This window comes from Protopterus annectens, chromosome 3.part1 (genome assembly GCF_019279795.1).
Source record: "Protopterus annectens isolate FY-2018-M chromosome 3.part1, PAN1.0, whole genome shotgun sequence".
NCBI lineage: Eukaryota > Metazoa > Chordata > Ceratodontiformes > Protopteridae > Protopterus > Protopterus annectens.
The window spans coordinates 257,658,981-257,676,806 of record NC_056732.1 but is presented as its reverse complement, the minus strand read 5'-3'; the positions used below and the strand labels follow the sequence as shown (position 1 = coordinate 257,676,806).

Below are 17,826 nucleotides of genomic sequence, written 5' to 3'. Positions count from 1 at the left end.
TAACTGAGTTTACTGAGTTTACTGTATCTCCTGGCTTTCCACTGATATAGGGAAGATAGTATGGGTTTTACCCACATAGTCTCATATTTTTGTTCTTATTTTATGTTATTTATTTTAAAAGCTAATTTCCAGTGAAGTTTGACAACATATGCATTTAAAATTAGCTATTGTTATATCCCTAGTTATCATTTTATAGTTTATCGAGACTAATGTTAGAATGTGAATTTATTTTGAACACTGAATCTTACAATGTTAATGAATCAGTGTCTCATATAATGCAACAACTAAGCCAGAGCTTTTGGATGGAGAAAATATACATTTTGAATTTAGGGTATAGGTATGCAACAGAGTAAAATATTTTTTGATAAGATAAGACTGAATGTATTAAATCTGACCTGCTTAAGAATATCAGGAACAATGTGTCTGAAAGAAAGGGTATAAAATGGCAATACATTCACTTTAGAAGTATTTTACATCTGTCACTATGTGCTATTAGTGTTTCTCTGTTCAGTAATTGTTCACACAACTAACTATCCCTATTTCATTCACTGTCTACACAACATTATTTCATAGTTTATGATGGCCAAAGTCCCACATTTTACAACCAATTAATTTTAAAAGTACTAAATGGCATGCAGTAGGTCTCCAGAAACTTATTTTTCATATGTTATTATTTCATCACTTAAAATTAAAACTTTTGAGTTGAATACCTCTAAACTAAAAAGTAAGCTGCATGTGCAAATGATTTCTGGGCATCACAAAGATTACATCAAAATGTAAACAGGGTTACATACCAACTGTAAGACGAATTTCCTCTTGCTGATTAGCCAGGCCATCATAGTAATACAGATCAAATTTTCTCTCAATTTTCCAGTCATTCAGCAAGTCTTTCCGTAAACAGAATAAAACACTGAAGTGACTTTCACTGCAAATCACCCAGATTGGGTATTTGGGGGTCTTCATATAAGAACCAACCTGAAAAAGAAAATATCATATTTAAAAGTAGATATTAAAAATTTACTTGATGTCCTTGGCATCTCTGCATTCTGATTAGCAAATAATTACGTCAATCCAATTATTCTCATCCAGTGTATGAATATCTCAAGCAATTTATATTATCTTATTCATATCGAATCTCTGAAGCCTTCATTTTATTTACACAAAAACATCTTTATTAAATTATCAAGTATGACATAGGCAAGCTTACATAAACTTATGCATATTATTGAGGTATTTTTGTTCTAGTTTGACTATAGAAGGCCAGAAATAAGGCCACCCCGCTGATCTACAGACAGCAGCATAGTAGCTTAGACTTTCAAAGATAAATTATAGAGAATTCTGGTGGCCTGTCTTATTCATTGCTTACAACACACCTGGATTGAATGCAACAGTTAATTATAAAGTTATTTTACAGAGAAGAAGTGTATGTGACAAGTGCAAATGAAACAGTATGCACTGTATTTTCTTTTATTATATGTATTGAAAAAATGTACACAATATATACATATATTTTAACACACTGTAGCTTTTTTTCTGGTGTTTAAACCAATGCAAATGCACCTTTTAATTAATGTGAACGTACTGCATGAAAGCAGGAGTGTTACATTTGCACACTGTATTGTACTTGATGAAGTATACTTGTTGATTGGCCACTATTTAATTAGATAGGGTTTAAAATATGTTTAGAGAACAAGTTTTCTTTAGTTCTGATAAAGGCCTTTTTGAAGGTCGAAAGCACTTAACTTGAGCAACACTCTGGAATTTTAGCATTTTTTTGTGGATTTCTGTGAAGATTTAAGTCCTTTTGTACAAAGCTCCTGGCGGTACCTCATTTTTTGGTGATTTATGTGATTTCTTACTTTGTTTCACCTAGAGGCTTATATGTAGTTTCTTTTATATTTACTGCCCCAATTGTAGCTTGAGAATGCATAAAATGCCATGATAACTATGCTGATACAGAAAGATACACAAAGACCTCCAGTTGCAGGCCCTCACATATCCCTCTTACATGACAATTTCACAGGGGAAGGACAGCGGGCAGTTCCAGTGTCTAGACAGAGACCAAAGAAGTCTAACATTCCGGTAAGTACATAACTTGTGCATTTCTCAGGTCTTGTCTGAACACTGGAAAGATAGGATAGAGTCACTAGCTAATTTGGGTGGCCTACCCTAGTAGCTTCTTAGGAATAGTTGCTTCGGAGGGTGCTTTTCTTCTAGAAACAGAACTGAGGTTGTAATGTTTAGTAAAGGTATGCAAGGAAACCCAAGTAGCAGCTGCTGTGACCTTATCCAGCAAAAGGTTTTAGAAAAACGCTGTGAACATAATTTCAGCCCTAAATGAATGAGCCTTTGGCAGGGCAGAAAGCATTTTACCTGCTGAGGTATAAAGGAAGGGAATACAATCTGAAGTCCATTTTGCCATTGTATCCTTGGTAACTGTTTGACCCAGTCTAGCAGGATAAAAAAAAAAACTAACAAAAAGCTGTTCATCTTTTCAATAATTTTTTTTTGTGTGTGATCTCGATAAAATTGGAGCTGTCTGTAAACATCTGGGTAATGAAGCAAATACTCCCTCTTATTAAAATACCTAGGAAAGAATACATGCAAATGCATACTTTGGTTCAGATTAGACTAACTAGGCACTTTAGGCATAATGGAAGGGTTTATTTTAGTGAAACGCTATTATGATAAAAGATGATGAAGGGCTAGGTAGAAGACAGAATCTAAAGCTCCAAGACTCATCTAGCAGAAATAATCACAAACAACAAGGTAGTCTTCTAGCACAAGAGCTCATAAAATGCTGAAGCTACCAGGGCAAAAAGTGATTTAGTTAAACATTCTAGCACAAAGTTTGGATGCCAAGCCAGCTCTGGTCTGGAAGACAGGGGCCTAGAAAGAAAATCTGCTTTGAGAGAAGCCTTGTGTGAAAGATGAGCTGCCAAAGAACATTTGGGAAGCCTTCATGAAAGCAAGAAATTGTGATAAGTGTACCTTGGCTGAGCAGTAAGTAGTTCCTTCCTTAAACAATTAAGACATGACCTCTTTACAGTCTGATTTATTAATGTATCTGGTGAAGGGACCACTTAAATAGATGGGGTTAAGCTGTAGTACTCATATAAACCTCCCTTGTCTTGGGGGAAGGTGCAGTGGGTCATGATCCCATCTGTTGAATAAGTTCCAAGATTTCACCAACGGTGGTGAGCTCATGTAAGGTTTGGGGGGAACCCTCTCTGTCACCCGGGTCAGTCTCTGACCTAACAGACTCCTATGGGGAGTCTGTGTCTACTCTTACATGTCCTTTTTCTCAGAATGTTGGGCGGTATTCCCTGACTCCTCAGAGGATTCTTCCTGCTGTAGTGCAACAGCACTCAGGCCCGTAGCTTGGCTCTCAGCCACAGACGACTGATGAGGAACAGGTGAGAAGGACTGCAAGTCAAGGGGTGGCATCGATCCTAGTGAGGTCTGTCTCTCTCTGCTTTCAGGGGAAAGCAATCATCCTCCCAACCTGGAAATCTTTTCCAACCTCTGCTGCACCCAAGGATGCTGCCTCAGAAACTGTGTCTGTTCATCCTGAAGGAGAAACTATTAGAACATAAGATGCACCCCCAAAATGGAGATAATGGACAGCCTTGAGGAGGGGACTGGAACCAAAGACTTGACTCTAAAGTCTCTGATACCATAAACAAAGCCATTCATTTTGATAGTTTCCCACATTTATGGATAAAAGAGTGCTTAAAAAATGTATATGATACACCCTATACTGATCAATTACATTACAGCGACCATGGAAAAGTGGCAAATTGCTTTGCAGTTAAGCCATGATAAAGGACAAATTATTATTACAGGGATAAAAATTCAAAGAGGGATATTCCAGGGTGACTCTCTGTAACTGCTGCTATTTTGTTTTGTCCTTAATCCATTAAGTTGTCTACTTAACAAGTTAGGTTATGGCTACAATTTGGCTCCCAGAAAACAACGAAGTATAAAGACTTCTCATCTTCTTTTGGTAGATGATTTAAAACTGTTTAGTTCATCAGATGAAGAACTGAAAGCACAACTACAAGTGGTCAAACCTTTTTCAGATGATATAAGAATGTCATTTGGTCTTGATAAATGTGCAAAAGCAACCTTTAAAGTAGGAAAGCTGCAGTACTGAGAAATCATCAGTTTGGGACAAGAATGGGATATAAAAGAACTTAAGCAAGACGGAGTGTATAAATATTTGGGAATTGATGAGGATCAACAATAAAACATGAACAAATGCAAATAAAACTTAATAAGGAATACTTTAGAAGACTAAAATTAATACTGAAAGCAGCACTGACATCTACTGACAAAGTCCAAGCTATAAATCAATTTGCTCTTCTTGTCCTAACTTACAGTTTTGGAGTGACTAACTGGCCCCAAAAGGTGCTGGATAGGTTGGACAGTAAAAAAAGAAGGATACCTTCATGTCCATTAAATGATTTATAAAAATCAGTGCATACCATGACTATATATTCCCCATTCTGAAGGCAGTATGGTCCTCCTTGAAATTGATTACATGTATAGATATACAATCATGGGACTACATACATATCTGTTGACCTCAAAAAACCCAAATGTACTGAAAGTTTTGAAACATGAGGTGAATAAGTCTAAGATGACTTCCCTGTTTAGTTTAGCAGAAGCATATCAATGTCAAATGGGAATGGAAATCAAGCCAGAAGCAGATAAAAATCAGGCAGCAACTGAATGTGCCATAAAAAAACAAAAGAAAGAATATAAGATGAAGGATCAGATGAGAAGGCAAGAAATAAGGAAAATACAGAAGTATAGCTGCAAGTATAGAAAACTCTTGGAACAACCTCCTGTTGATCAGGATCGAATGCAGGAACGGTTAAGGAAAGGTGAAATAAACCAAAAGGCGAAAGGTTAATATTGGCGGCCCAAGATAGTAGACTACGAACAGTCCATCGAACATGTGGGAGAAACAGACAAATGTAGGTTTTGTAAAACAGAATTGGAAACAGTTGCACAGCTTGTTGCTGATTGGGATATAATAATGCCAGAAGGACTCTATATTGAAATGTATAATAATGTGGCAAAACTGTTGCATTAGGGATTGTGCAAACATGATAGTATTGAGGTAGCTGAAAAACACAGGAAACATGAGCCACAAAGCATTATAGAAAATGATGAAGTTTATATCTCATGGGATCACCCACTGCCAACAGTTCAAAAAATAAATGCGAGAAAACCAGATATAGTAGTGAACGAAAAGAAGACAAAAGTAGCACTGATCATGAAATTACTACACCCAGTGACTACAGTGTCTTACATATAGAGAGACACAAAGTCAAAAAATACTAGGACTTACAAAATAAGTTCAATGTGGAAGAAAGATAGCCAGACAGATCCAGCAGTAGTACAAGCAATGGGTCTTATAAAAAGAATTTACAGTCGTACTTAAATATGTTACAGATACGAATTGCAGGAGGAGTCATTACTGAGCACATTGTGGGTGCTGCAAAGAGCACTTCTGGCTAACATCAAAGAATGAAATGATACTAATTTCATGAACTTTAATCATACTTTGACTTAGGAATGGGGTATATTCCCATCATGGTATTAGAAACCCAAAAGACTTGGAGAAATTAAAAAAAAAAAAAAACAGACAATTCTGAAGACTGTGCTAAGTCTCATCACTGAGTCACTTATCCTGAAAAGTGATGGCAAACCTATGACATGCGTGTCAAACGTGACGCACAAAGATATTCTGTGTGACATGCCAGCATTCACCAACACCAGAGTTACCCAAGAAACCGAAAGAACAAAAATATAAGAAATATGAGACCCTGCACCACCCATAGATTAAAATAGATTAAAATAGATTATCACCATCCATATTAGCACACCATCTGTCACTACAGCAGCCACACAGTTCAGCTGACTTCTAACTGCTGCACTGGAAACTCATTATGAAGGTGCAAGCATGATATCTGCAAGTGCAGTCTCCAAATGAGCGCATTTGTTTGAAATCAGCTTCTGCAGTCATTGCTCTTGTGAAGTCCATTGAATTATTTTGTGCCAGGAGCCAGTTCAGCAACACTGCTGCAGAGGTAAGGGAGTTATTAACCTCAAAATCTATTTCAGTATACTGTCTCAAGATTCTGCCGAGGGCAGTGCTGACATTGTTTTCTCTTTGTGCTGTTACACTTCTGCAAAGGGCAAGTAGTCTGCATTTATAAGAATGTGCTGTTTTACATTCCTATCAACTGTCCTGCTTAATCCCTTCTAAAACTGGTGACTTTTTACACTTAATTATAAGAATAATTAGATTTATAGACTTATTTTACTACAGAAAATGTATAATAGTTCACATTCATTTTATTCTATTTATGTTTGGGGGAGTGACACACCAGATGAGTCAGGTTAGGGCATTTCAGAATTTTTGACACACTGAGCCCAAAAGGTTTGCCATCACTGTGACCTGCAAAGACCTTGGCCCCAGTGCTATCATAGTCAAGTGCATCAGATCCAACATCCCCAGTGCCAAAGTCAGGGTTAAGATTGAAATAGAGGGAACCAGCCTCATGTTGTGGTTCATCTCTGAAGCCACCAGAGCCAAGATGCACATCAGGGAAGGAGCTATAAGGGGGACATAGGATCTGCACCACCTACGTTCAGAGCCAACGGAGATGGCATAATTCCCATCTCAGTCTGTGTGCTAAAACAGCTCCTCATCAGGCTTCTTCCAGGAGGGAACTGCACAGAAGGAGGCCGAGAAGGGATCCTGTGCAGTTCCCTCCTGGAAGAAGCCTATCTCTGAGGACTTTTGGGGAAAGTGTCCTGAACCACTATTGGCTCTGGAAGGTCTGGAGCTGGTGGAGGAGAATAAGTTAAAGTTGTAGTTGATGGAACAATCTTAGTGTGCCTTTTGGAAACTGGGGTCATTTGATGATCATAGACCACTGAAGAATAACTAGCTAGGAGATTTTATTCTGCAGTCTGCAAAGCAATCAGTGCCGAACTGTTTCACTGGAACTTGGATACAGCTATTGCGCATTTGAGTGAAGAAGACACCTGGAAATCATTACAGCATTGCTAGTAGAATAATAATTCAGAAATGTCTATCAGTTTGTAAAAGACTTTTACTAATCACTCAAAAATACGCCTTGGTGGATAAGGAAACTTGCTTGATTTCCAAGGAAGAAGAAACACTTTTGTTCTATCAGTAGAAAACTTCCTGCACCTAATAACTCAAAAAAAGTATAAGATGACATACAATAAATTTTGATCAAGAGATACAAAATCATATTGGCTAAGCACAAACAGGATATCAGGAGCCTCTCTAAAAACACATAAAGATTTACTCAGATGGGAAAACTAGCAATGCTACTTTGAAGATAAAGATATTATTGCAGATGAACAGGAAGTTATAAAGACATTTGCCAAGTGCTTTTCTGTAAAGTGACTGAACTTTCAAAGTTAACAGCAGCAAATGAGAGCATAAAATCTGGAGGGGCCACAGGGGAAGGATGGGAGTGAGTGGCTGATGTAGGCTCACCCATCCTGGAAGTGAGACAGCCTAGACTTGCTACAATATCTAATGTACAATGTTAGTGAGCTCCATGCTGCATAAGCAGATAACTACTATGCTGGGAGGTTGTGCTTGAGCTGACGCATGCCTGTTCCTCCCAAGGGCAGAGATAACAGAGCTGTCAAGGCAGCTGCAAAGTAGCAGGGAGTTCGGGTACAATCCCCAATAGCAGTAGGATGCTGTGTCAGTCTTCTCAATCTCACTAGCCTTGGATGTGGATTGGGTTAAGCCTGGGGGAACAGGTCTGGTGCACCTTGTAAATGAAGGGAGGAGATGGTGGTAGCTGATGGTCAGCTGAGGGGTTAGCGGGAAAAAAATCAGTTTTAAGTGACTGTGGTGAGTATCTGTCATGAGGCAACAGTACAGAGAGAAGGCACTAAATGCAGTTAATAAACATTCAGCTATTGGACCAGATGGAACAGAATTATTAATTTTTATCAACTTAAAGATAATATTTGATCTTGCTTAAGAAGATTTTTCATTTATATCTACAATATGGCCTTGTCTCAAAAAATAGGAAAATCTAACATGTTGCAATGCTGAAAAGTGGGAAACATGGCCATTGTTGAAAATTATAGACCCATTAGTTTAACCTGTATTTGGGGAAATAGTTTGAAAGGGCTATTTTAAAACTAGTACCTTTCAAAAACACTGTAACAATAGATATTAGCCAGCATGTTTTTTGTCAGGTAGGTCCTGTTTGGTGAACCTTATTTAAATGTATTTACCAGTAAGAAAAGCAATGGACAATAACATAGCAGTTGACATATTTTTAGACCTAGCAAAAGCTTTTGATGTTGTACATTATTCAACTATAATTCATACTTTAACAACATAAGGAATAAACTCCTGTACTGTGGAGTGGATAAATTACTGACTGTCTGCCTGAAAATCCTGAATATGCATTAAAAATATAGCTTCCAGCTTTTAAAAATATCAGGGGTGCACCCCAAGGGTCCATGTTGACTCCTTTCTTTTTTTTAACATATTCATAGGTTCATAGATGTGTACTAGGCTAATGGCCCTCAAGCCTTTACAAGCCAAGCCCCAAAAAACTGTCCAGGCACAGTGCCACCCGATGTTAGTTCACAGTGCCCCTATCAAATAGGGCAACTAGAATGATCCCCGAAGTGAACTTTCTGTTACTCATCCACTCGTCAAGATTTCTCTTGAAGAGGGCAAGTGAGGTGCTCTGTTTGACATGAATGGGAAGCTTATTCCAGAGTATGGGCAGTCTTTGGGAGATGAACCTGTCCCTCCAGCATGTTCTGTTAATTGTGGTAATGAGGTTGTGATCTCTGGAGCGCGTGGTGTGGGGGGATTGGGATTTCTTTAGGTGTAGCATTTCAAGTAGGGCTGGGTCAGACATGGCTTTGTAAATCAAGCAGAGATCACCTCTACGTAGATGATAAGAGATTGAGAATAGCTGAAGTTTCTTGAGTCTGTCCATGTAGGACATGCGTTTAAGATCTAGGATAATTTTTGTGAGGTACTTTTGTGGCCTCTCCAGCTGTTGTAGGTGTCTGGTCAGGTACATGCCAAATGGGCCATTATATTCGATGACTGGTCGAATGAGAGATGAGAAGACAGGGATGATACCTCTTTCTTCCTGGATATGAAACCTTTGGTGCCATGTAGAAGGACTTTCTCACCACAGTGGCAATGTGGTGGCCAAAGGTGAGGTGGCTGTCGACCTGGGTGCCTAAATCTCTTATGGCCCCTTTAGTGTTCAGTGGGCTCCCATCAACATGGTAATTTGTGGGAATTGAGTTTTTTCCAAAGGGGATGATCATGCATTTTTTGGCATTAAGCTTCAGGCCATGGTTCCGACACCAGTCATTGGTCTCAGAGAGGCCCTTCTGTAGGATGTCTGCATCACCTGGGGAGTTGATAATGACTCCTAGCTTGCAGTCATCATCAAACTTGGTCAGCCAAAGTCCTTCTGTGTTGGCCTGGACTTCTGAGAAGTAGATGCTAAACAGGAGAGCGCCCAGGACCGAGCCCTGTGGGACTCCACTCTTGACTGGTCGACAGTCTGACTTGGAATCTGCAACTTTGACTCTGTGTGTCCTGTCTGTGAGCCAATTTGCAACCCACCTAGTGATATAAGGATTGATGCCTAGTTCCATCTGTTACAAATGGACAGCAAAATCTGCAGAGGATGAAAAGGTAACATGCTAACAACAGTTCAAGATCAATATACACATTAAGATCACGATAAAAAATAATTGCACCCATACTCTCTCAGTAAAGAAATACTCTCAGTCTGTATCCGTCCATTCATCCACAACCCCTTATTCCCCATTTTTGCTCATGACGTTGGGGTGTCACTTTAACACCGACATTCATCTACAGCCAAGGTTTTCACCACCAGGTGGCTATATACTATAAATATGTTGAAGACTATGGGGGATAATGCTACAGACTTTTCATTAAAACATGGTGGTTAGCAGATGGTTTTGATCAAAACTATATTACATACTGTACAGAATCTCATCATGGTCAAATGGGGCTCTAGGCAGTGTAATGGATCAGCCACCCTCCCCCATGCACAGCCATTCCAGTGTTCCATTACTTGGCTATTTCTTCTCCGTTATCATAAACACTGTTCAATTCTGCCAGTGTGCACAATATTTTCTTCTTTACTAATATAATGATTACAGATATTTAGATTTAATTTAAAACTTTTATTTCAAATTTTATAGCAGACAACCTGATAGCCATTTGCTAAACATAACTATACAATCCCACAATAGAAAACAGACTTAGCATGAACAGTAAACGTCTCTGCCCTTGAAACTCACATTCACTGAAACAGCACTGAAACCCACATTCAAAGAAAATGCATCTGGCCAGAGGCAGACTAATTTTAACTTTGGGGTGTTTTCAAACCACAAACACCTTGCATACATGCATGGGTTCTTTGATTCACCTTCCTGACAGTATTAAATGATATTTCTTGTACAGTACAGCAGCACCTGTTACAATGTGTTTTAAATCTGTAGTTTTGAACATTTTTCCAGTAAGCAATGAAACAAAATGTATGAACAAATAATGACAAAACTACCCAATTCAGAACATTTCAGCTATAAAAGACCATTCAAACTTATGTCATTATACTTCACCAGTGTCAGTCAATATACACAATATCTGCAGAAGTAAAACTTATCTAAAAATTCCACCTTAAACAGATCTGTAACTAATAAAAAAACTTTATATTTCAGTGTTTCATTTACAAATTCATTGCCTGCGACCCTTGAAGAATAAATTGTCAATGTTACATTAAAAAAAATATATATATATATATATATATATATATGCTGGTAATATTGCAATAGGGAATGGCTGCCAAACTGACAACAGGTTCATAGTTGCTAGGCATTTCATCCAAAGGAAGACACATTCAGAAATATGAGGAGGCCAATGGGGGGGCTATTAGAATGATGGTCCTTCCCAGGGTTTTTGCTTTCTGTAGAAGGTTGGGTATCAACGGGATTGGTGGAAATGCACAGAGGAGACCTGGAGGTTAATCTTGTACAAGTGTGTCCCTTGGGGCTTCTCCTGGAGGGGGAATCAGGGTGAAGTAGCATCTGCATTTTGTGTTGATATGACTTGCAAAAAGGTCGCAGTAAGGCTGGCCCCACCTGCGGAATATCCTATCCACTATTCCTTTCTTGAGGGACCACTCGTGGGGCAACAAGATTGCCCTGCTCAACTTGTCTGCCATCACGTTGGATTTCCCCAGGGTGTTGTTGCCAACAGAAAGCACTGGGTGGAAACAGCCCACTGCCAAACTCCGAGAGGCTCGCGACAAAGGGGGTAAAACCTGGTTCCTCCTTGTTTGTTCAAATACCAGACCACCGACATGCTGTCTGTCTGAATCACAATCGTACCCAGAGGAAGAGAGTCCTGAAAGTACTGCAACACCAAAAGTACTGCTCTCATCTCCAGGACATTGATATGCAGATGCGTCTCTTGATCGGTCCATGTGCCTTGGGCAGTCTTTCATTGAAAATGCCCCCTCCTACCCTATCAGAGAAGCATCCATAGTCACTGTGGCTGCTGGAGGAGGTAGCATAAATGGGCATCCTATTGTGACATGAAGTGAGGTCAACCACCATTGAAGGTCCTTTTTGCAAGAATCTGTGATCATTATAGTGTGAGTCATGGGGAGCTCTTGGTTAGACCATTGAGTGAACAGCAGCCAGTGTAGTATCCGCATGTGCATACGAGCTAGTGGTATAGCCAAAATTGCTGCTGCCATCATGCCTAATAATTTCAGAACTTCTGCTGCTGGTGCTCTGTCTTTTGACATCAGAACACTGACATGCTGACAAAGAAGAAAGACTCTTTGTTTTGGAAGCTATAGTGTGGTGGTGATGGTGTCCAACTCTGCCATGATAAAAACTATATGCTGTGATGGTGACAAGGCAGATTTTTCTGAGTTGATTGTAATGCCCAGTTGATTGCAGAGTGACAGAGTGGACTCCCTGGCTTGAAGGAGTTGATGCCTGGTGGTGTCGGAAAGGAGCCAATCATCTAGGTGTGGAAACACCTGGAATCCTAGACACCTCAGGTGAGCTGTGACCACTGCCTTGAATTTGGTGAACACACTGGGGCTGTAGTGTGACCAAAAGGCAAGGGCTCAAAACTGGTAATGACTGGCTCCCAGCTGGAAGCGCAGATTATCTCTGGATGGCCTGACCATTTTATGTGGTAGTATGCATCCTTGAGATCTATCGAGCACATCCAATTGTCTTTCCTTAAGAAGGGGAGTATAGACTGAAGCGTGACCATCCAGAACTTCTCTTTCTTTACATATTTGTTCAGTCTGCTGAGGTCCAATATGGGTCTCCAGTCCCTCATCTTCTTTGGAAACAAAAAAAATCTTGAGTAAGTTCCGGATCCTGTCTGGGACTGGCTGGATGACTTTTTTTGATAGCAATATTTGGACCTCTATTGTTGCCTGTTCCCTGTAACTGGGTGGAACGTCCGGGATTTTCCTTATGAGTGGAGGGTGTGTGGAAAATGTGATGAAGTATCCTCTGGAAATGATACTTTGTACCCAGCTGTCTTTTGTTATTTTGAGCCAGGCATCTGGATACAAAGATAAGTGACCCCAGAGTGCCTCCAGAGTAGAACAGTTGGGCCTCCTTTCAGGAGGACTGGTAGGGCTTCCCAGAGAAGTGATCTCTGTCACGATGGCGGTGTCTTCCATTATTGCCCCCTCCTCTGCCTCTGGAGGGGGGATTACCATGTTTGTCCTGAAAGGCTCCTTGGGCATTTCAGAACCACATTTTTCCTCCCCTTTCACCTTTAGGGTAGGGTTGGGTAGGGGTGGAAAAATGGACCCCGATGGCAGACACAGTCTTTCCATCCTGTTCACACCTGGTTAAGGTTTCTTTCACTTTAGGCCCAAAAAGGGACAAGCCATCAAAGGGAGGGTTCATGAAGGATGACTTGAAGGTCTCTGCAAAGGAACACAAGAGCATCCAGGAGTGTCTCCTAAGAGCAACTCCTGTACCCACTGCCCTACTCTTTCCATCAGCTGCATAAGAGATGAGGCGCATGGATGAGTTGACTATAGAGTTGAGGGTAGAAAGCTGGGCGGCAACTTTGTCAGAAGCTCCTGCAGCTACTGTACCTTGAAGAGTATCTCCTAGCTCCTTAAGGAGATCTCTTTGTAACCTAGTAAAATGGGTTAAATAGTTGAGTGAACAAAGAGCAAAGGTCACTGAGCTAAACATGTGCTTCCCATATCTATCCATAATCGTGGAGTCTCTATTAGGAGGATGGATAGACGAGGAAGTCTCAGACATTTCCTTTTTGATGGCTGCTACCACCACCATAGCATTAACTGGAACACCTTTTGTTAAAAATGATTTGTCAAGGGGGGCAGAGATGAATTTATTAGGCCTCCTAGGGACAGGCTCCATAATATCCGGAGACTCCCATGCCCTTTATGAGATCAGCTGGATCAGCTCATGAAAGGGCGGAGACACCAAAGAGGTGGAAGGCTGAGACCCGAAAGCCATAAGGACAACTGACTCATCCTCAGTAGGGCTTTTGGACTGCCAGTCACCCCTCTGCCTGAGGATTTCAAGTATCTCAGCAAATGAGATATCCTCAGAGGGGGACTATGGGGACCCTTCTGACTCATCTAATTCAGTATGTGATGTTAGAGACTCTTGTGGGGAGTCTAAATGTTTCCTCTTACACAATCTCTTCCTAGGAACCACATCAGTGGGAGCTTCTGGTGAGGCCTCAGAAGAGCAGGGGCCACCCAATGGGGCTTCCTGAGGCTCTGGGTCTCTACGCTTGGTCAGGATGTGTGAGGCAGAAGCAGACACAGGCACTTTAGGGGAGGAGGAAGGCAGACATGAGGTCAAGGAAGTCTTAGGAAATATGACTCTCCTCATGGCATTGAAAGCACATCTGCTCCGATGCGAGGGAACCGACGGATCCGAACAAACCATCGACACCCCCGGCACAGGGACAGTGGGGTCCGAACCAGAGGTAGGAGCCGAGCTCATCTGAGCCGAAGCACTGAGAGGGAGAGTCAGAACCGACAAGTCAATCCGACTATCCTCCCCAGACCCGACCAGAGAGTGTTGGCTCCTAGAGTCCTCTATCGGCACCGAGGACGTCAGAGTGCATGAAGACAAAGACACTGGAGCAGGCGTTGGCACAGAGGGTTCCACTAACATCAGGTCTGAGTCCTCTGGCTTCGAAGGACCAGCAAAGCTCAGAGTAGGAATAGTTTAAGCTGGTGCAAGGGTCTACAGCTCCAAAGCCATTTGGGTCAAAGCCGATAACATTTTTGGCAAGGCCGGTGCCAACAGCAGCTTCTGCACCAAATGATCCACATCCAGATCTGACAGGCTGATAGAGGACGGAGAGGAGTGCACCGAAGGTGGTACCAACTGAAGTACTAGACTCGTAGCCACTTTGGACACTGGTTACAATACTGGGGACTGCCCCGAAAGGAAAAGACTATTGGTTCCGATGGCAGTGGAGCCAAAGTCGAAGATTTTTTTGATTTCTTAGAGTCCGAAGTCTTAGAAGACTTTTAGGACTTGCTGGATCCATCTTGGTCACTCAAAGATTCTTGAAACGAAGGTTTCAACAACCCTCTGTCAAGTTTTCTCTTCCTTTCCTGAAGGACCCTTGAGGAGAAGGAATGACAAATAGCACAACTGTCTTGCAAATGCAGAGCTCCTAAACAGTAAACACAATTTACGTGGCTGTCTGTAACATACATCATTTGGCCACACTTTGGGCATTTCTTAAACCCAGACTTGGGGTGTTTGTCTTGGTCAGCCATTGGAAATCTTAGAAAAGAATTACTGTCACACAAAACAATTCTAACAGTAATTTGCAACCAAAAGCCTTAATAAAATCAGGCTACGTCACTCACACACACACCCACATATACAAGGCAATATAAATATAAATGTGACAGGAAAAGCCTTTATAGTCACCACAACTGTCTACACATCCAATAAGAGCAGGCTATACAAAAAGAAGGGATAACTGCTAAGGTATAATACACTGTCAAATCCTAAGAAATATCCAGTCAGACAAAATTACTGTTACCTACAAAACTCTTAACAGTAATTATAAATGTAAGCCTTTCCTAAAAACACCGAAGGCTAAGCACACTACACACTAAATAATATATTAGCAAAATTGGTGACAAAAGGTCACTGACTAAGCACACTCTAATACTAGCAACGAGTTTGAACTAGGCCTAAAACAAGAGGCCAACTAGAAAAAATTTTAAATACACTCACGGAAGGGACTAAAATACAGTAACATACACTATAAAGCTGTAAGAGCTTTAAGAAACTATCTAAGCTATTTAAACTATCAAAATATGGTAATATCAATAAGTAGTAAGAAGAAAACCAGTTTTTCTGGCCTGAGCTAAAGCAGAACCCCCAATCTATTGCAGCGGCAAACTAGATCTGAGGTAATTCCAGGTGCATTATGGGATAGGGACTTGGCCTTGAGCTATTTGAAGATCTTGAGCTTTGCAACTGTCTGTATCGGAGCCGAGGGATCAGCTGGGAACCCCATCAGTAAAGAACGAACGGCGAGATTGAACATCTTCACATCTCATAATTCCTTAAGCAGTCTTGTAGTGGGTGTACAGGATTCAGACTCTTGTTTTCTGTAACCAAGGTACAGGGTTGGAGTCTGAGCAAACTGATTAACTAACCTGCTATCCCTAATAAAGGCATGTCACACACACACACCCCTACCGGCTTTATCGAAAAGAACATACGTCTTGTAAGCTTTACATTCCATGGAGAAGAAGCAGCAGCAGCCGGAAGAATGTACATCTCATCTCTTAAAATCTGCACATGGAAGTGTGGAAAGAAGCAGCAGCAAAGTTTAAATGTGCGTGCATCGACACTTGCAGGAAGAAACAGCAGGAACACAGATCTGCATTGTACACAGTGTGTGTTCTTAAAGAAAACATGTAATTTAATTTGTTTTACCTTAAAAATTAAATGCTGTGGCAGCCCTCCGTCCAGCATCACCCCCCCACATCCTCCAGCTAGTGGGCTGTCAAGGCAGCTGCAAAGTGTCAGGGACTTTGGGTACAATCCCCAATAGCAATAGGATGCTGTGTCAGTCTTCTCAATCTCCTCACTAGCCCTGGACGTGGATTGGGTTAAGCCTGGAGGAGCAGGTCTGGTGCACCTTGTAAATGAAGGGAACAGATGGTGGCAGCTGATGGTCAGCTGAGGGGTTAGGGAAAAAATCAGTTTTAAGTGACTGTGGTAAGTATCTGTCACGAAGGAACAGAACAGAGAGAAGGCACTAAATGCAGTTAATAAATATTCATCTATTGGACCAGATGGAACAGAATTATTAATTGTTATCAACTTAAATATAATATTTGATCTTGCTTAAGAAGATTTTTCATTTATATCTATAATATAGCCTTGTCTCAAAAAACAGGAAAACCTAACATGTTGCAATGCTGAAAAGTGGGAAACATGGCCATTGTTGAAAATTATAGACCCATTAGTTTAATCTGTATTTGGGGAAAATATTTTGAAACGGTTATTTTAAAACTAGTACCTTTTTAACAATAGATATTAGCCAGCATGTTTTTTGTCAGGTAAGTCCTGTTTGTTGAATCTGCCTAGGTCGTCTAGTGCTCTGATACCTTAATATCAAGACAAGAAGTGCTTATATAATTATACAAGTCACTTATAAGACTAGATAGAATATGGTACCACCTTTTATGTTTATAGTATTAATGACATTAACAAATTTGAGAGGATTCAGAAGTATTGCTGTAAAATAACTTCAGTCAGGTCATAATGTTTCAATGAAAGTTTAGCTATATTGCATTTATACTCAATATTTCATCAAATAAGAAGTAATGTGATTTGGGCATACAGGTTGGTGATATATGGGGTGTTAGAAGCAGCTTTATAAATAAGCTTTACCTCCCCCAGCATAGGCACACAAACTAACTATGTTTATGTACAAAGAAACTCATTACAGTGGTAAGAATACACAATTGTTTTATATCAAAGTTGCTATGTCATGGCACAATTTGGCCAAGGAGTCAGAATGCCTAGTTCACCAAGATCATTTAAAAGATGACAAGATAGGTTTATGGAAAAGTTGCCTTTACAGCAAAACCTAAAAGGATAAGGATCATTCACAACTTCTCATGAGTCCCTGAGCAAATAAACATTGAAACATTGTAGCACTAGCTGATCATATTTGGTTGTATCACAAATCATTGAAAAAAAAAACTTTTTGGTAGAATATTCATTTGACTGATATCTCATTTCACAAAATGTGGTTTTATTACATAGTGCTGTACTACAGAAGTACATATGTGGAAATGTATGAAGATATTTATCTAGCAAATTGTGAAGATAATGATTTGTGTTATTTATACAAAAACACTGCTAGTGTGGTTTCTGTTTGTGTGCTAGCAGTGTTACATTTTGTGGAGTCTATATTTCTCTGTCATTGTGACATCTTGGAATTAGTGTATTCAAGAAATGGGATACCTCAACATAGAGGTGAAGAGGGGCCTATCCACTTTTGGAAACCATTCAAACTATTCTCACCTGCATTCTGTTTTTTCTACTGTGATATGACTAAATGAGTTTTCAACAATTTGGAATCTGTGTTTGTGATTTGATCAAAGCCATATATATATATATATATATATATATATATATATATATGTGTGTGTGTGTGTGTGT

At 40.2% G+C, this 17,826-nt stretch overlaps 1 protein-coding gene across 1 annotated transcript in view; it reads right to left on the bottom strand.

Annotated features, from left to right (window-relative positions):
* MINDY4 (MINDY lysine 48 deubiquitinase 4) overlaps positions 1-17,826 on the bottom strand; it is a 1,921,738-nt gene that overhangs the window by 93,868 nt on the left and 1,810,044 nt on the right. Inside the window, exon 16 of the mRNA XM_044066745.1 lies at positions 795-975. Coding sequence (XP_043922680.1) covers positions 795-975 — 181 coding nt within the window. The remainder of the gene's footprint in view (positions 1-794; positions 976-17,826) is intronic.